The sequence below is a fragment of the Microcebus murinus genome, chromosome 10 (genome assembly GCF_040939455.1).
Source record: "Microcebus murinus isolate Inina chromosome 10, M.murinus_Inina_mat1.0, whole genome shotgun sequence".
Taxonomy (NCBI): Eukaryota; Metazoa; Chordata; class Mammalia; order Primates; family Cheirogaleidae; genus Microcebus; species Microcebus murinus.
In genome coordinates this window covers 71,298,679-71,323,380 of record NC_134113.1, presented here as the reverse complement: position 1 = coordinate 71,323,380, position 24,702 = coordinate 71,298,679, and the positions used below count along the sequence as shown (strand labels likewise).

At 36.9% G+C, this 24,702-nt stretch overlaps 1 protein-coding gene across 1 annotated transcript in view; it reads right to left on the bottom strand.

The window, feature by feature from the left end:
* LOC142873446 (lysosomal alpha-glucosidase-like) overlaps positions 1-21,419 on the bottom strand; it is a 39,245-nt gene extending 17,826 nt beyond the window's left edge. Inside the window, exon 1 of the mRNA XM_076007848.1 lies at positions 21,349-21,419. Within this exon, the coding sequence (XP_075863963.1) occupies positions 21,349-21,360 (12 nt within the window). The 5' untranslated portion in view covers positions 21,361-21,419. The remainder of the gene's footprint in view (positions 1-21,348) is intronic.
* Between the last annotated feature and the right edge of the window lie 3,283 nt (positions 21,420-24,702).

Here is a 24,702-nt window from a genome sequence, read left to right as displayed (position 1 = left end):
ATGATATATGATCCATGTTTTACAGGTAAAAAGACTGACTCAGAAGTATATATTGTGGCTTGCCTGATTTTGTAGCATATAAAAGAATAAACCCAGAACTGATTAGAACTGTAATTCTGAAACCTGGCTGAACAATAAAACATGTAGGGAGCTTTTAAAAATATGTACTCTTCCAGGGGCCCACCCTGGAATAATTCAATCACAATTTCTGAGGATTTAACCCAGCATCTATATTTTTAAAGGCCCTTGGGTAATTGTTGCAAAAGGAAAGTTGAGAAATTAGCACACTAGATTGTGAGATCTTGAAGGAAAAGGACTGTGTCTACCCATTGCAACTCCACTTCCAGACCCAGAGTTTGTCTTATCTTCAGTTCTCACCAGATACCTTATTGACTGAATCTCCTAACCCTTGCCAAGTAATTCTTGTACCACCACATTTAATGTTAAGTCTCAGCAGCTATCTTTTAAATCCATTTTCTTTCATTATCACCTTGTAATAAGTGGTGAATGTTTTATTTCCACCTTTTCAATGGCACAGCAAACACCTCCCCTAAAAGAGAAGAAGCTGGAGGAGAAGAAGGAAGCCAGTATACAAGGCCTGACAATAAGGTATGTTTTAAAGAATACAAACCACAGCCATGCAGAGCATGGAGTTCAGACTGGTGGTGAGGCTCAAATAGATATTAAACAAAAAAAAAAAAAAAAAAAAAAAAAAACCAAACCCACACTGTGCAGAACATCCAAGGAAAGGTAGTTTTCATTGCCTCACGGTAGCTAGCTGAAATGATATGTGCACCAGCTTTCCTGTACTATAAGTTCTATATCAAGAAACACTCTTCATATTAAACTAAGCACCAAAGCAGCCACCCTACCATGGACATTTTCAGAATTCTCTAGACAATGTGAAAGTTTTCAGAATCAAAATAGAGCCAGGGAAGGCCATGAAGGGAGGGTTCTCATGCACAGATGCCTGACAACAAGAAGTATCACAAAAGACTGCAGAAACCACAACCTTGCACAAAGGCCATTACGACTTTATGTAAAAAAAAAAAAAAATGACTTCTGCAAGGACATCTGCCTAGCAACTGCCTATCCACCCTCAACCTGGTACCACCATTGTTATTGATTCTTCTAGTCAAGGATAATTATCTCAAAACAGTTATGTAATCCTCTTCATTTTCGTTTAAAAACCTTTGTCTTCCTTTACCTCCCTGAATATGCACATAGTGTATTATAGCATACGTATTCCCATTGCAAAGCCCTATGCCCAAATAAACATTATTTTCTTTTAGATAGCCTCTCTCTGTTTGTCGTTTAGGTTTACCATATCTAGTACCTGAAATTTGAAGTATGCCACTGTAAGTAACATTATCATAAACATTATTTACATTGCATAATATATATGTAAGTAACATTAATTTACAAAACATTAAATCCATTAATCATGTGCAATAAATGTTGACCTAACAAATAGCAAGCCTAAAACTATCCAAATATTTGCTTCAAGTCGTATTTCAGCCCTTTAGTTCTATTCTTTTTCCTTAATTCTTAATTTAGTAGTAGAGACAGCAGTGGCGGTACATACTTGTGTCATGTTTTATTGTATTACTTAATCTTTCCAGCAATACTACATGGTAAACAGAACAAATGTTATCATGCCAATTTTATTTTGGAGGAATCCACAGTCCAAGATCTTAAGTGATCAGTACCAGGTTAAAAAAATAGCAGGTGGCAAAACTGTAGCTCGCACTTAGATCCTCTGATTCCAAGTCTAATAAATTCCAATACCATTGAAGTCATTCTATATATTAAAGTATTTCTTTAGGAATGTCTGATGAGAGTCGCTGAGAAGGGATGAAATTCTCTCACTCACAACTATCCCTCTTATGCCTTACAGCCCCATGCTCTTAGAAAGTCTTAATATAAGAATGTTTTATTCAATCTATTTGTATTCTAACCAAATTGTACATTTTTCTCCCTAGAGTATAATGGTTTTCCTAAAATAGATATCGTTGGCAGGAAGGAGAGGGATTTAAGTTTCCCCTCATGGCTTAGAAGGCCATACAAACGCAATATTTATTTCTTCACCAGGCAGATGAAACAAGCCCACTTCAGATTACAAATTGCCTCTTTCTCTTATTTTATAGAATACAGCCAGAATAATTTTCCTTGCTCTTATTACTTCCTGCTACAAACAATTTCAATTCCTGCAGCCTAGGGAGTGAAGGAAAGTCATTCTTACATAAAGAAATTTTATCCATTTCTCCTAATTGCATTTGCTTATTATCTGGCTTCGGGCTCTTGGCCATCTGCAAATGAAGCAGCTCTTGCACAGGAACAAGGATAAGAAAAGCATGTTAGGAAACAGCAGCATTTTGTCTGAACAGAGGAGTTTCCTCCTGCTTCAGAAAGCATCACTTGCCAGGCGCTTTACTGTGCTGCCCACTGGCTTCAAAAATAAATCAGCCCTGAAGTGTGTGAGTGAGAGCAGAAAGCTCATTTCAGCAGTAGGGATTTAAAACTCATAGACTGGAACAATCAATGAGGTATCGAAAATGCATCTTAGTATCTCTATATCACCTTTTGGCAGAGTGCTATCAGGGATTTCATTTGAACAAAATAGGGTCAAAATTATCAATCACTGTCTTACAAATAAAAGCAAAAAAAGTTTTAAAAATAATGGTGAACATTCTATTCATAATAATTATAGTTATAATTTATTGAGTGATTACTGTGTCCCAGGTACTATACTAAGAGATAGATGAAATAATGCATGTGATAAATTATCTCAACTAACCTCCAAGTCATTCTGATTAGGTATTGTCCTCATTTTGTACATAAGAACAAGAAGGTTTAGTTCACTCAACTATTAATAGCAACTTACAGTGCAAACATTCAAATTCCTCCAACTGTCAGATTTTAGAGGTCTTGCTCTTATTCATTATATTCTACAAGCATGCCTTGTTTTATTGCACTTTGATTTATTGCCCTTTGTAGATACTACATTTTTTCACAAATTGAAGGCTTGTGGTAATCCTGTGTTGAGCAAGTTTATTGGTGCCATTTTTCCAACAGCTCACTTTGTGTCTCTGTAACAGCATTTTTTAGCAATAAAGTATTTTTAACTAAGGTATGCACATTTGTTTTTTTACACATAATACTCTTGCACACCTAATAGACAATGGTATAGTGTAAGCATAACTTTTTTATATATGCACTGGGAAACCAAAAGATTAGTGTGACTCGATGTATTGCAATATTTGCTATATTTTGGTGGTCTGAAACCTAATTCAAAATATCTCTGAGGTATGCTTATATTGCCTAATCACAGCAAGGCATATGAATGTGATTTATATAGTATATTGTTTATTGATCGTTATTTTTTTTTATTATTATTATTATTTTTTGAGACAGAGTCTCACTTTGTTGCCCAGGCTAGAGTGCTGTGGCACCAGCCTGGCTCACAGCAACCTAAAACTCCTGGGCTCAAGCAATCCTACTCCCTCAGCCTCCGGAGCAGCTGGGACTACAGGCATGCGCCACCATGCTCAGCTAATTTTTTCTATATATTTTTAATAGTCCAGCTAATTTCTTTCTATTTTTTTAGTAGAGACAAAGTCTCGCTCTTGCTCAGGCTGGTCTCGAACTCCTGAGCTGAAACGATCTACCTGCCTTGGCCTCCCAGAGTGCTAGGATTACAGGCTTGAGCCACTGCACCTGGCCTGATACATTATTTTTAAGAGGCAATATTTTGCTTGTCAAAAGTTATTGCTATTTTCCACTTCGTATTATTTATAATCCTAATGGTTGATCTTAAAAATCAAATAAGAAAATATCAATTTCAAGAAGCTTGAGATAGATTGGAGCAATTTACATTTTATTTAATCTCTAAAGGTTTAAAGGAAGTAGCCATGTGCCACATAAGGAGACTTTGGTCAATGACAGACACATATACAATCGTGGTCCCATAAGATTCTAATGGAGCTGAAAAATTCCTATCACCTAATGACATCATAGCTGTCCTGACATCATAGTACAACACCTTACTTATGTGTTTGTAATGATGCTAATGTAAATAAACCCACTGTGCTGTCTGCCATTTAAAGGTCTAGCACATACAATTATATACAGTCCATAATACTTGATAATGGTAATAAACAACTGTGTTCCTGGTTTATGTATTTACTATCTATAGTTTTTAATCATTATTCTAGTGTATATTCCTCTAATTATAAAAAAAAGTTAACAATGTTGTATTTTAGTTTTTAACAAAAAAAAGTGAAAAAATTAAAAATTTTAAAAACAGAAAAAGCTTATAGAAGGAAAATATTTTTGTATAGCTATATGTTGTGCTTATGTTTTAAACTAAACCTTATTATTATGAGAATCAAAAAGTCGAAAAAATTAAAAAGTTTATAAAGTCAAAAAGTTAGTTATTTAAGATTAACTTGTTATTGAAGAAAGAATTTTTTTTTAATTTAGTGTAGCCTAAGGGTACATATATAAAGTCTACAACAGTAAGCAGTAATATCCTAGGCCTTTACATTCACTCTCCACTCACTCACTCACTCACTGACTCACCAGCTGCACCATCTAGGTTTGTGTAAATATACTCTATTATCACATAACAATGAAATCACCAAAGGATGCATTTCTCAGAAAGGATCCCTTCATTAAGTGCCACATGACTATACTTAAATTTCAAATCACATGTGGTGGTTTTGTCATGTGACAACTTGGGTAGATAAATATGTTTCTCACAATTCCTTTTCCAGTTAGAGCAGACCACAGCAGAGATTTTTATGGGCTATCTGGAAGGCCAAATAGCTCACACATATGGGTGAGGTCAAGTCCCTATAATAGATATGTATCTCCTAGTGGTTCTGCTGCTCTGATAGGACCCTAACTGACATAGTAAAATTGACTGAATACAATGGGTTGAATTCCTTAACTTATTTATCACATAAAAATGAGCTAGAGCTCTATTACCAGGTTCCATTTCATTCCATTAAAGATGACCCATAGTTGGACCAAAATTTGCATGAATAAATCCAAATGGTCAACCAGGGAATGAAAGGATACAAGCTTTTGTTCAATTGACAATGTTAATTTTCTCATATGTTAGTAGGCAGCATCAGACTTTGGTTATGAGTTTTTAATAAAATTTAACCTTTTTTCCTCTAAAGAATAAAAATAGACCAAGCCGGGCGTGGTGGCTCACGCCTGTAATCCTAGCACTCTGGGAGGCTGAGGCGGGCAGATTGCTCGAGGTCAGGAGTTCAAAACCAGCCTGAGCAAGAGTGAGACCCCGTTTCTACTATAAATAGAAAGAAATTAATTGGCCAACTAATATATATATAAAATTAGCCGGGCATGGTGGCGCATGCCTGTAGTCCCAGCTACTCGGGAGGCTGAGGCAGCAGGATTGCTTGAGCCCAGGAGTTTGAGGTTGCTGTGAGCTAGGCTGACGCCACGGCACTCACTCTAGCCTGGGCAACAAGCGAGACTCTGTCTCAAAAAAAAAAAAAAAAAAAAAAAAAATAGACCTATTTCTTAACTTACTGAAATTTTAAATTAATAAATTATTCTCTATAAACATATAAATATCTGAAATATTTTACTTTATTAAAATATATTCTGCTTCAAATATCTTTGCAGTTGTAGACAACTTGTAAGAATGACTCTAGCAACTGAAGAAAGATACTTATCTCCTAGAGTGGCCAGATGCCTATCATTTACTATATGTATTAAATAACAACTGAACAATGTTTGCTTTTCAGGATTTTAGAAATCATTTTGAATAAAAGTAACATTCTTATTTTTCCCTTTGGGCATAATCAGAAAGAAAGATTCAAGAGACAATAAAGTAAGCCTGGAGTAGCACATACAAAGTATCTGAATCCATTTTTTTTTTACTTAGGATTATAAGAAAAATTCTGAAGCTTATTCAATATATTTCTTAATCTGGTTGTTCTCAAAATAGAACATTTATAGAATAAAAGAGGCCCCAGTGAAGGTGAATCCGCTACCTTCTAATCATAGTCACAAGGCCCTGGCCTTTCAGTAAATCTTAAGAAATTTTCATCTAGATACCACAAAATCCCTGTAATAATACTTGACACCTATTTTCAAAGGACTTTATTTCTAAAATTGAGTTGTTTTGTACTAAATTAATTCAGAAGGGCATAAAGAAACAGAGGATGCATTAAGAAACTGCCATTGCTATAGCAACTGAAAGGAGAGTTATAATTAATTATTTTTATCCCATATGTATATTTTATAGGAACTTAGAAAGGAAGTAGAACTCAGGAAGCTAATCAACAGACTGGAAATCACATATAACTTGAAAGCTTTCTTCCTAAATGTTTTACTAATCTGATAAATAGTCCCCTATCATCTCTACCTCAATTCCTCCTCCTTACCAAACAGGAGGAAAAAGTCCTGGCCTAATTCATGGGATTTCTTGGGGAATTACTAATGGACTCCAATAGAAACCTTTCTTCAAACTGAGCTCTCTCACAAAATGTTTCATGGGTAAAATAGATCTCATGCTCACACATTCTAAACTCATCCAGTTCTTAAACTTGATGGCTAAATCATCCTCTGAGCTATTTCAAGACATTCTCTTATGAAAAAAAAAATCTTAATAGATACTGAATTTTAAATAAACTGAAGACCTAGAGCTTGAGACTCTGTTTTCCTTTCCCCTAACAGATACCATGACCCTTGCCTAGTTCTGAGCCCAATCAAAACTTAATAAAACATTTTATTTCAACCACTAATGACAGAAAAGAATAACAGGGAAAGACCTTACAAATATACACCAAATCTAGCAGAAGGTAAGTCTTGAATTAACTTCTTATGACTTCTTATGACTCTGTGAACTCTCAGAACAAAATTGTGTTGTCTTTTCCAGACTTATCTTGCATTTATTAGCCTATCCAAAACTGGAATTTATTATGAGCTATTTGAATTTCAAGCATTTGTTCACATCTCTCAGGTCAGACTCTCATTTGAATTTCATTCACAAGCAAGTGGTAATGCTAGCAACCTGACGTCTAAGAACCAGTGACGGGTGACTCCTACAAGTACCACTTAGACCTGTGCGTGAAAAGACAGAAACTTGCTTTTCATAACTTGTGTATCATATACAAAATCAAGTAAGTATCATTCGGATATACAAATGTGATAAACTAGGAAATAAACAGTGACCTTGTGTTACATGCCCTGAGCAAATTAATTTTCCCTACTGTACTATAAATATAAAACTTACAGCCAGATGAGTGAAGGTAGCAATGCCAATGTGTGAAATTAGCACATTTGGAACCAAGATATTAGGGTTATAAAAACTCTCAGCTTTTGTAGCATGCTGCTGTTTGCTCCCCCTGTGGGTGCATGCTCACTCTCTGCTGAGTCTGCTCTGAAGCTTGCTCTTATAAGTGCCTACTGGATCCAATCCACAATGTAGCCTAAACAGCTCAGGGAGAGTGAGAGAGCATCAACACCTGCAAGACAACTAATGGACCATTACAGACACCCACTTAGAGATTCTTCTGCCCTAACTCCAGGAAGTATGTGGGGGTGGGGGAGGTGTGGTGTATACTAATAAGACAGATTAATTTTAATAGGTTATATAGTTTTATGTTGGATATTCTTTTGTTACATTGGATAATTGTGTAAGAAATAAGTAATTTGAAAAGGTCATTTCCACTTATTGCTTAAAGTCAATGGAGAAAATGCAAGATGGTTCACTGTAGTCATCCCACCTCATGCCGTAGACTGGCAAATCTTATTTCCCAGATGCATGTTTTAATTATTCCATTCAGATCAGCTGCAGTCACAAAGGTAAAAAAAATAGCACCAATGTAAGATAAATGTGACTAGTCACCATACCATAACCAAGAATTCAATGGTACTAAATGACTTGCCTTTCTAACATCAAATCTTTCACTTCTCTTACACTTAAGCAAATGGCCCAGTTTGTGAGACAAAGCCAGCGGTCATCTTTTAAGGGAATACCTGTGTTCTATACCTCATGTCAATGTGGAAGAAGAAAAGAACTGTGTATCTTTAGTTCCACAATTTCAAAATGTCCACAGCCAAAGTAGAAACTCCCTAACCCGATTTCATGCCTAAACAGTGGAACAGGTCTAGGACAACCTAGCATCCAACTTGAGAGACCATGACTCATTTTAAGGATCTATTAAGTGTTTCTTTCGAATTACTTTCCCTTGCATTCTCTCTTACTGTTGAGTAAAAACCTCAAACAGGGGTAATAGATCTGTATTTTCCTTAGAGAGGAAGGCTGTCTGAAATTGTTGCCTAAGAAGTTCTGAACAGAAAGAGTAAACTATGCTGAAGTCATCAAGAGACATGAAGAAAACCATATAGGAAATCTTCAAAAAGGATTACAAAGCTCTTTAACTTAAGAGAGTCTTTGCCTATGGACCTGGGAAGCTTTATCACTCTCAATTACTCTCAATGGTTTCCTTTTCGTATCTTGTGCTACAGTTACCAAACTCCATATACTTCACACATTTCCTGTCTCAATATTCCTAAACACCTTGTTTCCTTTTTCAGAAAGACCTTTTCCGTCAACATCAACATATCCAGATACCTTGCATCCTTTAAAGCCCAGTGCATATGTGGGCTCCTCTACAGAACTCTCCCTGTCTATCCTCCCAGTCCTAGCAGGAAGGAAGTGTCTCCTTCCTACACTTAAAACCTCAACCCTGGCCAGGCACGGTGGCTCACATCTGTAATCCTAGCACTCTGGGAGGCCGAGGCGGGCAGATCGCTCAAGGTCAGGAGTTCAAAACCAGCCTGAGCAAGAGCAAGACCCCGTCTCTACTAAAAATAGAAAGAAATTTAATTGGCCAACTAAAAATATAAAGAAAAAATTAGCCGGGCATGGTGGCACATGCCTGTAGTCCCAGCTACTCAGGAGGCTGAGGAAGAAGGATTGCTTGAGCCCAGGACTTTGAGGTTGCTGTGAGCTAGGCTGACGCCACGGCACTCTAGCCCAGGCAACAGAGTGAGACTCTGTCTCAAAAAATAATAATAATAATAATTTTAAAAACCCTCAACCCCACTGTCAATTTATCAGTAGTAATTTTCTTCTTCCTCTGTCTTCCTTTGTTAATCTATAACTTTCTATGACACTAGCGACCTTATACTCTGACTTAAATTTATTTATGTAAATATCTCTTCTAGATGCTTCTCTTGTTAAGGCAAAGACCATGTTTAGCATGTAATTATTAATAATATATATTTAGGATAAGCCTCACAAAACAGACTTTGAAGAATCATTTCTACAGGAGCTTGTATTTTAATATAGATTTTCAAAAGCCAGCCTTCTTAAAGGAAAAAAAAATGAACCTCCCATGATAATATTTTAAGCAAATAAGGGGAATTGTCAATGAGAAAGGCCAACATACATCACAGCAAGCTGTGGAGCCCTTTGCAAGTTTTGTAAAGGTGTTCTGCTCCTGATCACTAATTCCTTCATCAGCTACAACCTCGTAGGTCTATCTTCCCTGTTGACTCACTCCTTTTCTCAGTGTAAGACACCCCCTTTATACCTAGTACTGAATCATCTCTGGGGAGTAACATTACCAATATATTTATCCATCATCTAGAAAATTGCAACTCTGTTTTCCTTCAATTATTTTACAATAGTTTTGTTAAACTTAGTATTTTAACTGTCAGATTCTGAAGTTCCTAGGCAATGTACAATTTTGAAAACCTAAAGTAATATCCTCCTGGCTCATAGACCCTTTGATTATCTGATAGAAGCCATTGGCCCTGCCTCCTGGAAAATGCAAAATAAATATAGAACGAGGAGGTTCACTAAAGGTCCAAAGCTCATCCATGGACTCAAGGTTACAAACCCTTGATCAAAGTCGTCACATAAGTTGAATGGCCTTGATTCAGGAGTGAGTACTCTCACAGAACCTGATGAATTTTTGTCTTTTGAACACTATATTGCTAGACTCAGGCATAGAAAAGATTCCCAAGGTCTTAAAATTTCTTTGGCTTTATATTTTTCTGGGCAGAGATTGAAAACAAAACAAGTCCCACAACTGGCATTTTGGGGTAACCATCACTATTAACATTAACAAAATGTAAAAATTACAGAAGTTTTTCAAATAATCCATTTTAAAACATGAGACATTTTAGTGAAACCTAATTGGAAGGCACAACTAATATCTACTGAGTGTCTTCTATGTACCAGTCATTTGCCACTCAGTGTGTAGTTGGATGCTTATAAAGTATCTTTCCAGTTTTACTAACAAGAATACTGAAGCTTGGAGAGGAAAGGTAGCCTGCCCCAGGCACACATATCAGAAGTAGCAGAAACAGAGACAGAAAGCAAACCCATGATTCTCCGTTCACATTCTTCTTCTAGATCATGCAATTAGTAATCTTTTGTTTTGAACCACAAGATCTTCTTTTATTTATCAATATTATGGAATTTTGACAATAGCAGCAATTAGCGATTGTTTTCCATAAACCACCAATTGACTATTGTTTATAAAAATAAAGTAAGAAAAATTTGATCTTTCCAGATTAAATGGACTATAGCAGGAAATAGAAAAATGTTAGAAAATGAAGCTCTTCTGGATACAACAGCTTAGAGAGAAATGAGATGATGGGATGTAATTATGGGTGGAAGTATTTAGTAGAAACAGGTTAATATACTATTGACTATTGTAGCTTTTTTTTTTTTGTAAAAAGAAATTTCTTGGAATATCTGTTTCCAGCTTTTCAAAGCAGCAACAGCCTGAATTCACACATGGCTCCTGGGAATTTGACTCACAGAAGGAACTATGTTGAGGATATTACCAATCACTCTTCTAAGATGTAGAAATCTTCAAGTTTTAAACACAGGGATAACCCCCAACCTGAGTTTGCTTTGCTTGTGGAATTGATTAAAAATCTAAAAGCCAAAGGTCTCTAAAGCCCTCAGATTCAAACACCTCATTAGAACAATTTTTTAAAAAATAAAAAAGAACAAAATTAAAAATTAATAGAGTATTTGAAAGGGCAGGAGGAAAAAATGGATTATATATTTATATTTTAAATTCATTTTGCCCTACCTATGCTCTAATAGAATTTCCAAATACAAAGAAGAGCATGTTGCATCTATAAGGTATTTCCTTAGTAGAAACATGAATAATTTACCTTCACTGTTGGCACGCAACATCTTATGTTACAAAATGACATTGTTGTGTCTTTGTATATAAAAGATTAAATCTTTATTATAGTTAGCTGACATAAGTTGATGACCACATTTAGAAATCTCTTTGGAATTTTGAAATAAGAAAGAGAAAAGGTAATATATCTCATTCCAAACACAAGGTGCCTCCAGTTTTATGACATCATTCATTTGTCCTTCAAGTAAAAGATTATTTAAACACGAAAGACTATAAGTTGGATGATCATACTTTATAGATTACAAGTCTAGGAATGATATGATCTTATTTAATTCTTCCATAAACTTGTTAGATATTATGGTTTACATTTTTCAAGTGGAACACTCAAAGTTCAGAGATTGTCAGAGACTTGTTGAAGTTATGTGAAAAATGGAGAAAATAAGAGAGGTGCACACATAAATTGCCTAGCATAGTGCTTGGTACAAGTAGGTGGGCAATAAATATCATGTGACAGATGGAAAAGAGAAGATGGAAGGAAAAGCAGAAATAAAAGAGGAAATAAAGCCAATATGAAATCTTCATCTTCTGATGATATAATTACTTATAATAAGAGGTAAGAAGATTCTCATTTCCAGATTCTTATTTATGATTGCATATTGACACATTTTTAAATGCTAGAAATTTTAGGAATAAATAAGAGATAGAAATATCTAGATTTGGGGTATACAATTGTCTGTTTATTCAGTTCAATAATAATTTAATAAGAATTGATTTAATATGTGGCATGGATTCCTGCCCTCGAGGTGTTTGCTGGTGAATAAAGATTTAGATACATTACACAAAAGTGAAATTCTGTGGTCAGAAGATAATCAAGTCCAAAATGTCTGAAACAAATGGAAAGTGCTCTGGGTGGCGAAAAAAAAAAAGACTCATATAAGCTGGAATAAGCTGAAATCTCTCATAGAAGAACTGGGAAGTATAGCTTTTAGTAGGTAGGTAGGAAGCAAACAGAAACAAAGGTAAACCAGCAGAACAAGTAAGACAGAGGCCAGGAGACAGGTTTGACAGGAGTAAAGAATTTATGCTGGAAATAATACAAGGTAAATTTAGATTGGAGGTATGGAAATTTAAGTGTCCACGTTTAGAATTGATCCAGTAAGGAAAGAGGCCATTAAAAATCATATTGCCAGAGCATACGCAGCCCAGATAAGACCAGCTACCTGATTCACTGCACTCTGCTGTTGCAAAGGAATATTGCCAATGAGGCATCCTGCATCCTGCATAGTGGCAGATCAGCTTCTGATATTAGCTGAGTTGTGCTAATGTTGGTTTTCTTTATTTCTGAGCTTACTTTTCATATTTTCTTTTTAAAGAAGCAAGAAGCTCCTTTTCTGACATTTCCCTCCTAAATATCTATTTTAGATTTGCTTTGAAGAAAACTCTTAGAAATTTGATAATTGTTACTAATCATGTAAACCTGAACATGACATAGGTCAAATGGCCTTCATTTCTTACTCTGGCTCTGGATCAATTGTATGCATTCCCTTTTGATCTGCTCAACAATCAGCACTCTTACAGGCCAAGACATTTAATTGAAGCCAAAATTTAATAGACACTAGCTTGAACAAGGAAAAATAATTACATTATACATTTTAACCTTACTATAGCTTCATAAAAACAGAGTGTTAAAGTATTCTGAGGGATAAAGAAGAAAGTTGAAAGTTGTCCATCACTACCTACTTGTCCTTCACCCCAGGATACTTCCTTTATCATACATCAAATTACGTTTTTTATATTAAAATAATTTTTCACTTACTGAGTTTCAAAAAACCTTGTCTCATGCAATCATCTGAACAACTTTGTTCCATAAAAAATCTCTCACTTTAACAGATAAGAACTGAAGCTCAGGGAACATATGTAACTTTCCAAAGATCTCTCAGTCAACAAGATGTGGAAGCAGCTGCTCTGATTGCAAATCCATTACTGTTCCCACTGCATCATGAAGCTGCCATCATGTGACATCATAATTTCATGCCAATTAGCTTCAAGTAACTTTGTACTATTAATCTTTAAACTAGAACTGCATTTCTACATTTTCTGTAGAGAAATAGAAGTAAAAATTACCCTCGAAATAATCCAGTATGATTAGAAAACTTCATATGCCCAAACTTCTATGGGCCAGAGCCACAAGTAAATGGTAAAGCAGGAATTGACAACTTGTGATGATATTAACTACTCACCAGTTATTCACCATTTTCCATAAACACAGCTCTATTTCACTTTTGTGATTTTGGATGTATTAATTAGAATCAAAAAACTCCCTTGTCAACCAATAAATTCATTAGTACTGAGCAAAAACTTGGTCACTAAGCAAGGATTCAGCTAATTATCTTTACTGTTCAACAAATCATTAGATTCCTCGGTCTACCCAAAGTCATTCAGTAAGATACCCTTAAGACGGAGGTTAAAGAAGTCAATTGTAGGAAGCAGGAAGAATTAATTTGCTTTTCATAAATTAACAATTTATTTTCAAGTTGACACTTCTCAACATAGTTGTTCGCTGAGGTAGATAATTTTTCTTTGCCCTTAATTCGATTTGATAACAATTAGAAAGGTTTAATTACATTTCTCCATTTGTGTTTGAACTTCAAAATGTCTAAATTTCACAGCAGGAAGCTGATTTAGTCACATCTCCGTTGATCAACATTTGCACAGTAATCTAGTAGACTGCACTTTGCTGCGAAATAAAGTGTCGAAACGGGCAAAATTCTTGCATTTCTTGGCTTTCTTGAAACTTGGCACATGGAGCAGCAAAGAATGTAGGTGGGCTCCATGGCGTATGGGAAAGGGTATTGAACCACACTGGAGACTTGCATTCTGGTTCCAGTGCTGCAGTCAAGGGCCAGCCCTGTGACTTTAAGAAAGCCAGCTGATCTCCATGAAGCTCTCCCTTCTCACTCAATCAAGAAAACAGCTGCTCGGGATTCTCACCAAATTCCTCTCTCCTCTGTGATTGGCTACAATGAGCTTCATACACATTGTGTGTAGACCCTGGCAGAGCAAAGCCTTCTAATTCAAAGCTCAAAGCTGAGTAAGCGGCTTTCACTTTTTCAGCCTAACAAGCCTCAGGGAGTATTGTATGTATGGATTCACCCAGAAGTTTCCTTTGAAATGCAAGGACTCCTAATGAGATTCATACCTCATGACTCAAGATGTGATATTTGCCCAGATTTTTTTCTTAGTAACAACGTAGGCGGGAGCTATAAAAATCCGAGTGGGCGAAACATTCTCAAATTAGCTGCTCTAGTGGCATTGGTTAGTCACAAGAAACCTAAATTACATAGAAGCTTGAAGCAACGCTCTATACATTTGCCAAAACCAGACAAGTAGATACACTAGGCTGATGTCTTTCTCACCATGTAATGGAAACCATAGCTTCAAGTTCAATATTCAGGAGTCAAATTAAAAGAGAACCAGAATTTGGGTGGAAGACAGAAAATTAGTTTGTAACTTCCTTTGAATCAGAAAATGTGTCTATGAAAAAAAAAATCACAGAACGGTAAAAATACATCAAAGATTTCAGACAAAAATATGATATAACCAAAAAACTCAACTTCTACCCAACATCAGAATGATGCTGTTCAATATTTCCCCACACTGCTAAGATTATGAAATTGAGCGATAAATGATAGGATAGGAGAAATTGGGATTAGAGATAATAGACCTATTTTTTTTCTTTCAGAATATTACTGGGGTACAAACGTTTTGGTTGTATGAATTGCTTTTGCACAGTTTGACTCAAGGTTATAAATGTGTCCATCACCCAGATAGTGTGCATTGTACCCATTAGGTGTGACTTTACCCATCCTCTCCTCCCCCTCCCATCTGCTTGATTTCCATTGCATTTTACTATCATATGTGCCATGAGTGTCGATCATTTAGTTCCAATTTAATAGTGAGTACATATGGTGTTTGTTTTTCCATCTTTGTAATGCCTCACTTAAAAGGATGGTCTCCAGTTCCATTCAAGTTGTTACAGAAGGTATTAGTTCACCATTTTTTATGGCTGAGTAGTACTCCATGGTATACCTATACCACATTTTATTAATCCACTCATGTATTGATGGGCACTTGGGTTGTTTCCACATCTTTGCAATGGTAAATTGTGTGACTATAAACATTCAAGTACAAGTGTCTTTTTTATAAAATGTCTTTTTTTCCTCCTTTGAGTAAATACCCGGTAGTGGGATTTCTGGATCAAATAGTAGTTCTACTTTTAGTTCTTTGAGGTATCTCCATGCAGTCCCACCAAAAAGCTTCTGCCCAGCCAAGAGGATTGAGTTCTTACAGACATCTGTGTTCAACTTCAGCTGAGATAACACAGTTCAGCCAGTTTAAATTGCAAGAGAAAATGCCTATACAAGTTAATAGTTTATCTGACACAGATATAAACTTTTTAGTTGTCAGGTTTTAAGATAAAGGTATAAAAATCTGACTACTACCTCACATTCACTATTACTCAGAGCTTTCCAGATAATTTTTAAATTTATTTTCTTATAAGATGCTCACAGGAACTCTGTGATTAGGCAGACCTGGTATCATCACCTCTCTCTGCACATGGGAAATCTCAAGCCTGGAAGAATTTAAGGAACTTGGCCAAGTTCATACTATTGTGAGAGGCAGGGGTGAGACACCATTGGGCCTACGCTCTCTGAGTAAAGTGATCTTTCTGTTCTAATTTCCAAAAATGATTTGGCTAGGATATATCCTTGAAGATCCACTCATATGGCTACCTTGTTTTACATATTTTATATAGTTTTTATATAGTTTTCCAAGGTTCAATCCCATTGCTACATTTTTTAATATATATATATTTTTAAGACAGAGTCTCACTTTGTTGCCCAGGCTAGAGTGAGTGCCGTGGCATCAGCCTAGCTCACAGCAACCTCAGACTCCTGGGCTAAGGCTATCCTCCTGCCTCAGTCTCCCGAGTAGCTGGGACTATAGGCATGCACCACCATGCCCAGCTAATTTATATATATATATATTTTTTTTTAAGTTGTCCAGATAATTTCTTTCTATTTTTAGTAGAGACAGGGTCTCGCTCAGGCTGGTTTCGAACTCTTGACCTCGAGCAATCCTCCCGCCTCGGCCTCCCAGAGTGCTAGGATTACAGGCCTCTTGCTACATTTTTTAAAAAAGAAGTTTAATAATGATCAAAAGTCCAAAGTCTCCCTGGATAGCTTCCAAAAGACACTATTGGAGTATGTGGTGCTGGAATTTTAAATCCCACCATAATTTTGGTTCAGGGAAAGAATAATAAAAATATATCTTCCAACAGCTGAGCAAGGAAACACCATAAAAATGAACTCCCCAGTAACTGGTCTCTAAAAATTGGAACAAGAGCTACTCCTCCTGCTTTACCCCCTGATTTTTGTATAAGCCTGATTTCCCCCCAACCACTCGCTCAGTTGTTCCTGCAGTGTCTGTGTGTGATTGATGACAGCATCATTTTAAAGGATTTGCTTTCACAGGGCAAACTCCCCAGTCTAGATAACAAAATGAAATTATTTCCTGGTCGCCATGGCTTGTGCAATGCCTGTTCACTGAAGCAGGAGGCAAAAAGATAAAGCTGCTAACGTTGCCCCTGCTGTGTCACAGGCAGCTTATTTCCTAGGAAACTCCCAGGCAAGAAAGGAAGCAGCTTATTAGAGATGGGCAAAGGCTTGTTGTTCAAATGAGAGTTTTCTAATCCTTTCCCCTTCTCCCACTCCTAATCTCAAAAGCACTGGCAAGCATTGGTTATAAAATGTCACTGGCACTTTGCTGCTAATCTGCTTGATCATGCCTATTTGGGGCTCCTCCTTTAGAGCATTTCAGGGCAAGAGCACTACTGACTTTTTAAAATATCTTCCTTAGAATCTACTTTCAAAGGAAGAATAAAAAGACAACGCTAATTGAGTGGGTCCAGTCTCCAACTGATCTCTAGCTGGGATTCAAGGGCAGAACGGACACTGAACAGCACAGAAGTCATGTTACACAGATAATAGATATGTGACTGTTGCCATAATCTACTTTATCTGGACAGTCTGAAAACTCTTGGGATTTGACTGGCAAGACGACCCCATTGCCACATGCCAAGATCAGACAAGATCTCTGGGTGTGTTTGAACCGTACAAAGCATGGCTGAATTTCAAACGGATGACAACTTTACCTTTAGAAGTTCTCCCCTTATTAAGCATTCAAAAGCCTACCAAGAGAACAAGAGGGAAAACAGAACTCAAGGCATATTTTTCTAATTCCAATTGAGTAAATAGGAAAGTGGTAAAAAGCTTTTGCATCAAGATGTTGAATTGAACATACACATTTCTCTTTCCTCCATACTCAAATTAAATTAAAATTGCAATTTAAAAAGATAAGGAAAGTATCTCTTCCCTCACAGTGCTGAGAAAAGGGGTGACACATCAGCAAGCCCAGGATCTAAAACATTTGTGCAACACAGAAAACAGCTGGGATTCTATTACGAAGAACCAAAGTCAAGGGAGGTATATCACCCAAAAAGTACGCAGAAGAATGATGCAGGAGCAATGAGAGCTTTACTTCTGGCTCAGTTCTTAGCAACTCAATCTCAAGGCGGGAAGTTATAAAAATGGAATAATGTAGTAGAATAGAAATCAAAGTATTTAATTAAGAAGGGTTTATGGAAAAGTTGCTCCATTTTAACCACCCTGACCCATTTTCTTTTCATGAGCAACAACAGAGCTTGCTCCTAGGCTAACGTAAAATTTCTCTCTAAAGGAATGAAACTGGCCCCCAGCAAGACTCTCAGGACTCCACATCCATTGTGTACCATGGATGGGCTATGAGTAGGGTGACCCCATGACGTATTGTTCAAACTGAGATACTTTGGAGGGTAAAAAGGAGTGTTAATAATAATTATTCTGGGACAACAGGTTTAAACTGGGACTGTTGAGGGCAAGCCCATGAATATAGACACTCTAGCTCTGTGTGTCCTGAGGCACTGACCCTCTCCACTCTTGGGGGTGCTGGGTGAGGCTTGAGGCAACCAGAGGCCGGGGCCAGACTGAGCAGCCTCAGTGTGTCACAGAAACGCGCCAGCAACTATTGTCATTTTCTATGTGTAATGCCAAAAAAAGAAAAAGAAAAAAAGAAAAGTAAAAGAAAGAAAACAAAGAAGATTTGGAGCACTGTGTAGAAGCAGAAGTCACATACCCATGGCCCTGGGGCATGTTCCGTTTGGCCACAGAGTGTTTTAAAAAGATGGGCTCAAAATTTAGCAATCAGGAAGCCGAATATGAAGATCTGCATTTGCCATTCAGAAGGGTATCTGTCCTTGCTGTCCCAGCATTCCCTTCTGGAAACACTCCCCTGGGGCTGAGTGGAGGCAAAATTCTCTCACTGAGAAGGTTCCCATACTTAGCCAACCTGCATGTCTCAAACAGTCCATCACTATAACTCTACCATTGGTAAGCGCCTCAGAGTAAATCCCTCCACGTTTCAGCCTGGTGCTGGGGACGCTGCAGATGACCCTGTTTCACAACTGCAGACCCCAAAGTGAAGCTGCTTTCCCTGCCTATCGACTGGCCCATCCCACATTCTCAAAGCCCAGATCTGACCCTTTAAGGGAGAAGAGTAAAAAGCCACCTCCATTAATCCACCTGGTTCTTCATTTAAACATAAGATTAGCTACCCAAAGGTCACAAGATATTTGAGAAAAAAACAATAGCAAGAAAGAGAAGACCTAAAATTCCCAGTTGAACAAATGAGAGTTTTCTAATGCTTTCTAATGCTTCTAATGATTTCTAAAGAAATCAACTGAGTGTCTCTCCCCACCTTTCCACACTGCTCCATGTGTTACTCTGTATTGCCCCTTGGTGACACTTGCCACTCTCTGAGATCACCCAGCTTGTTTGTTTGTTGACTGCCTCCTTGTTACCAGGTTATCGCTACAGGAAGAATGATTTTAACTGTGGCTTATTGCTACATAAATTGCACCTAAAATAGAGCCCTGTACAGAAGTACTTTACAAACATATTATTTATAGGTATGGAAATAATCGCTAGGTGAAATACAGGCAGAAATGGTTAAAAGTGCTTCCCTCAGTAGAGCGAGCAGCCTAGAGGTAAGGATAAAGATGGTCTTTTGGCCGGGCCTGGTGGCTCATGCCTATAATCCTACCACTCTGGGAGGCCAAGGAGGTAGATGATCACTTGAGCTCAGGAGTTCAAGACCAGCCTGAGAAAGAGCGAGACCCTGTCTCTACTAAAAAAATAGAAAAAAATTAATTGGCCAACTAAAAATATGTAGAAAAAATTACCTGGGCATGGTGGCACATGCCTGTAGTCCCAGCTATTCAGGAGGCTGAGGCAGGAGGATCGCCTGAGCCCAGGAGTTTGAGGTTGCTGTGAGCTAGGCTGACGCCATGGCACTCTAGCCGGGGCAACAGAGTATGAGACTCTGTCTCAAAAAAAAAAAGTGACCTTTTATGTATTAATTTTAAACATTGTATACAACTTTGGTTTCTATTGTATGCATATATTATTTTTATAACAATTTGAAAAGCAAAGAATGGAAAGAAACTATTCACCGAGTTTTAAAACAACCAGCACTACCTAAGCTTGGAATTCTTCTCTCACACAGTCACCTAAAATGCACATCTCCAAGGAAACTAGAGATTTTACCTGAACAACCCAAGTAATTAAGTATCTATTGGCTTGTTTGTTTACAGAGTTGGTTTTGGACTTTGCAAGCATTTCTCAGTCTACTAGCCGAAACGTAGACTAGTTACACGTACAGATTTTGGAGTCAAACAGCCCTGGATTCAAATCCTTACTCTACCACTATCACCTGTGCGTCTGCCGCCCTCTGCACATTAGTTAATCCCTATCCATAAAAAAAAGATAATGTGGAAAAGCAACTGACCCACCTGGTGCATCAAGTGCTCAATATCAGCTACTCTAATAGTTATATATTTGCATATTTCTATATGTTCAAATAATTTAAATCTCTGAAATAGGTGACAGCTCATCATCTTTTCTATGACTATTAATTAAGCACCAATAGATGCCAGTAGCTGTAATGAACCCTGGGGAGACAAATAAAAATAAGACAAAGATATAAACTATGAATATAAGATGTTTAGCTCTATGTTCTTTGTGACCTCAGATTTCTAAAGGTGAAAATCAAAGGTGGCAAATAGCTAGAACCACTATGGGTATAGATTTGTCATCTACCTCCACACAACTCTTCAATTTTGTTTATATGCTTCCCTTTTTCTACTTTGTATATATGAGTTTTAAGATTAGTCACAGCTGTTTTGCATCAATGTGGAAGCATAAATTAATTTTAAAATATTAATCTTACACTCTACTTCTATCAGACGATAGGCACCCAAGTTAGGATAAGTTTAGGGAGAAAAAAAAGAAGCTGCTGGGAGGCACTGTAAGATGTACAGCCCCAGAAAGGGCAATTAAAGGAAGAAAACTGAAAAACTAGGAGCTTCATATAAGTAAATGGTTCTTTTTGTGCTGTACCAAAACAAAATAGTCTATAAGCATGAGCTAAGAACAAATGCTATGATTACAAAAAACCAGATGCTACTCCCATTCTCAACATATTTCTACCCTCTAATAATTTGAATATCTTCTATAAAGAAGAAATAGGTGAACTCTGATACATCAGACTTCCTGCAGCTTCTATGTCCCACCCCAAGTCTCTAAAAATTAAAGAAAATACATCTTTGTTTAAATTCAATTTATCAGTGAAAAACTATTAATACAAGAGGTACCCCTGGTGCACAATAACCAAAGAGAAATCCCAGAAAGAGAGACAGCAGAGGGATTAGATTCAAGAAGAAAATGCACAGTAGAAGCCTCCTGTGAAAAGTGGAAGTGGCCATGAGCATGCCTTGAGTATAGATGGGTTAGATTTTGGGCTCTGACACCAGCGACAAAGGGACCAATTAAGTGATTTTTCAGTGAGGGCGACCAGGTAGACTGACTTTTCCACACCTCTGCTGCAAAGAATCAAAAACACCCCACATTAGCCATAGAGCCATTTCGTTCCCAGATGGGAACATAGGTAGAAAGAGCAAGTCAGGTTCCAGGTGACTGGGGACATTCAGAAGAAACGAGGAACCCATATGCCTAAAGGGATAGTAAAAATAACTTACAGAGTATCCCATTCAGGAACACATTCTTCCTGGCCCCCTCTCTGGCTCCCATTCTTGGCAGGAGTACTTACTCTCCAGTTTGTCAGTCTCGGCCACCCATTCTACTTGTTTATTTTAGCAGTCCCATCCCGTGAGCATTAAGAGTTGTGGCTCCTGCCCTGGAAAATCACAGGGCATTCTCTGTGAAGCCTTGAAAGGTTTAGTGAATTAAAATAGGCTCTAACAAAAACGTCACATGTTTTGTGTGTTTTTTTTTTTTTGATCAAGTGACAAGCTGCACTGCAAAGAGTCCCATTTGATAAAATAACTGGCCTTAACCTTAGGGCTTTACTAAACCAATAATTTGATTTGCTGGGTCTAAAAATAATTGTGTGAACCATCCAGCTAGCAATAAACAGAAAGAATTATGTAGGAGGATTCTCTGAGCCTCTGCAAAGATGGGCCAATCCATCTCCTGAAGGAGCTTGTAGGGGAAAGCAGCAGATGTTATTAAACAAAAAGGACTTTCAGTCGTAAGAATTAGGATATGAGTTATTTTAAAAACCCCTTTACCTACGTCCCCTATGTTTCAGTGTTCATGTGGTTTTTGAGCAATGACTTATCAACTGAAGTGCACCCTTTCAACAAATTATTATAAATGGTTGCATGCATAAGAGATAAGACCTTATTTATTTTTTTTCTTTTTCTTCCATTTTATTTTTTATTATTACAAAATTTTTACAGGGGTACAAATGTTTGGGTTACATCTACTGCATTTGCACTACCCAAGTCAGAGCTACAAGTGTGCCACCCCCAGACCTTGCATACTGCACCATTAGGTGTGAATTTACCCAACCTCCCTTCACCCCCTCACCTCTTCAATTCCCAGTGAATGTTAGTTACTTCCATATGTGCCCGTAAGTGTTGATCAATTAGTACCAATTTGTTGGTCAGTGCATGTGGCATTTATTTTCCAAACTTGTGATACTTCACTGAGTAGAATGGGCTCCAGCGCCATCCAGGATAATACAATAGGTGCTAGATCACCATTTTTTCTTGTGGCTGAGTAGAGCTCCATGGTACACATATACCACATTTTATTAATCCACTGATGTATTGATGGGCACTTGGATTGTTTCTACATCCTTGCAATTATTAATTGTGCTGCTATAAACATTCTAGTTCAGATGTCTTTATTATAGAATATGTTTTTTTTTCCTTTGGGTAGATGTCCAGTAGCAAGATTTCTGGATCAAATTATAGTTTTACTTCTAATTCTTTGAGGTATCTCCATATTATTTTCCACAGAGGTTGTACTAGTTTGCAGTCCCACCAGCAGTGTATAAGAGTTTCTATCTCTCCACATCCACACTAACATTTGTTGCTTTGGGACTTTTTGATAAAAGCCATTCTCACTAGAGTTAAGTGATATCTCATTGTGGTTTTGATTTGCATTTCCCTGATGATTAGAAATGTTGAGCATTTCTTCTTATGTTTCTTGGCCATTAGTCTATCTTCTTTTGAAAAGTTTCTGTTCATGTCCTTTGCCTGCTTTTTAATGGGGTTATTTGATTTTTTTCTTAATGATATTTCTGAGTTCTATATACATTCTAGTTATTAGCCCTTTGTTGGATATATAGCATGCAAATATTTTTTCCCATTCTGTAGGTTGTCTATTCACTTTAATGATAGTTTCTTTGGCTGTGCAAAAACTTTTTAATTTGAGCAGGTCCCATTTAGTTATTTTTGTTGATGCTGTGATTGCTTTGGGGGTTTCCTTCATAAATTCTTTGTCTAGGTCTATGTCTAAAAGAGTTTTTCCTACATTCTCTTCTAGAATTCTTATGGTGTCCTGCCTTATGTTTAAGTCTGTCATCCATCATGAGTTGATTTTTGTGACTTATTTTAAACTCAAATAGTAACAAAGGTCAGGGAGCCCCTGCCATCCACCTGTACAGGACCAATGTTGAAAGTTCAGACTACAGCAAACAAGTATCCTGTGATGTAGAGATTGATAACTAAAAAATCAAAGTAAATCAAATAATATCCTGAAATTATGTCCAAATTGGAACACTACACAGGCAATATACTAAATATCTGATTTTTGAGTTAGTATATACACTTTAAGAGTACAAACCTAAACTAAAGATTCCAAAACTTAAAGAGGGAATTCTTTCATTACAACTGTTTAATGGCTTTCTCCACCAAGGTGAAAAGAGCTATACAGTATGCATAACTATGCAAATTCCTAACCAAGGGTGAAAAACTAAGTGACTGTTGATGTTGTACAAAAGAAAACTGTCATTATACTTGAAGCCGGTGTGCCTTTAGAAAAAAACAATAACCTTTGCAATTTAGATTTTAGAAGTACCTAGAATTGCATCAACATCTCAGTTATCTGAAGATTTTTTAAAAATACACACTCCCAAGAGTTTTGCTTATAAAAACTACAACTGATAAAAATACTAAGTTTATCAAGGTTTTATGCTGTAAATTGGAATAACTAATAATTAAAATAATTCAGAAGATGTAATTTGTGTGGCTTGTATATATAGCCACATACAGCTGTCACCCAATATTTCATGGACAGTTGGTTCCAGGACCCCCCATGGATACAAAAATCAATAGATGCTTAAGTCCCTTGTATAAAATGGTATAGTATTTATATATAATAACCTATGTAACCTCTGTATGCTTTATCTCATCTCTTTAAAATACCTAACACAATATAAATGCTTTGTAAATAGTTCTTATACTGTATTATTTAAGGAATAATAACAAGTAAAAAGTCCATACATGTTCAGAACATATGAAATTGTTTTTCAATTTTTTGTTTCTTTTTTTGAGACAGGGTCTTGCTCTGTTGCTGGAGCTAGAGTGCAATGGCATGAACATAACTCATTGCAGCCTCAAAGCCCTAGGCTCGAGCTATTCTCCTGCTTCAACCTGAGTAGCTGGAACTGCAGACACATGCCATGATGCCTGACTAATTTCTTTGCATTTTCATAGAGACGGGTCTGGCTATGTTGCCCAGGCTGGTCTCAAACTCCTGGCCTCAAGCAATCTTCCTGCCTAAGCCTCCCAAAATTCTGGGATTACAGGTGTGCGTCACAGCACCTGGCCATGTTTTTGAATATGTTTGATCCACAGTTGGTTGAATCCATGGATGCTGAACCCAGAGATACAGAGGGCTGACTATATACCAATGTTAAGTTTCCCTGAAGGGAAAGTTCACCTGAGGTAGATTCCTTCAGAAAAGGATTAAAACAGTAAAATTAAATGAATATGTTAGAAAAACCTAGGAAATAGTTATGATCATTTACCAGCATCATCTCATGTATAGGCAAGGTGATATAATAATAAAAATATCCAAAT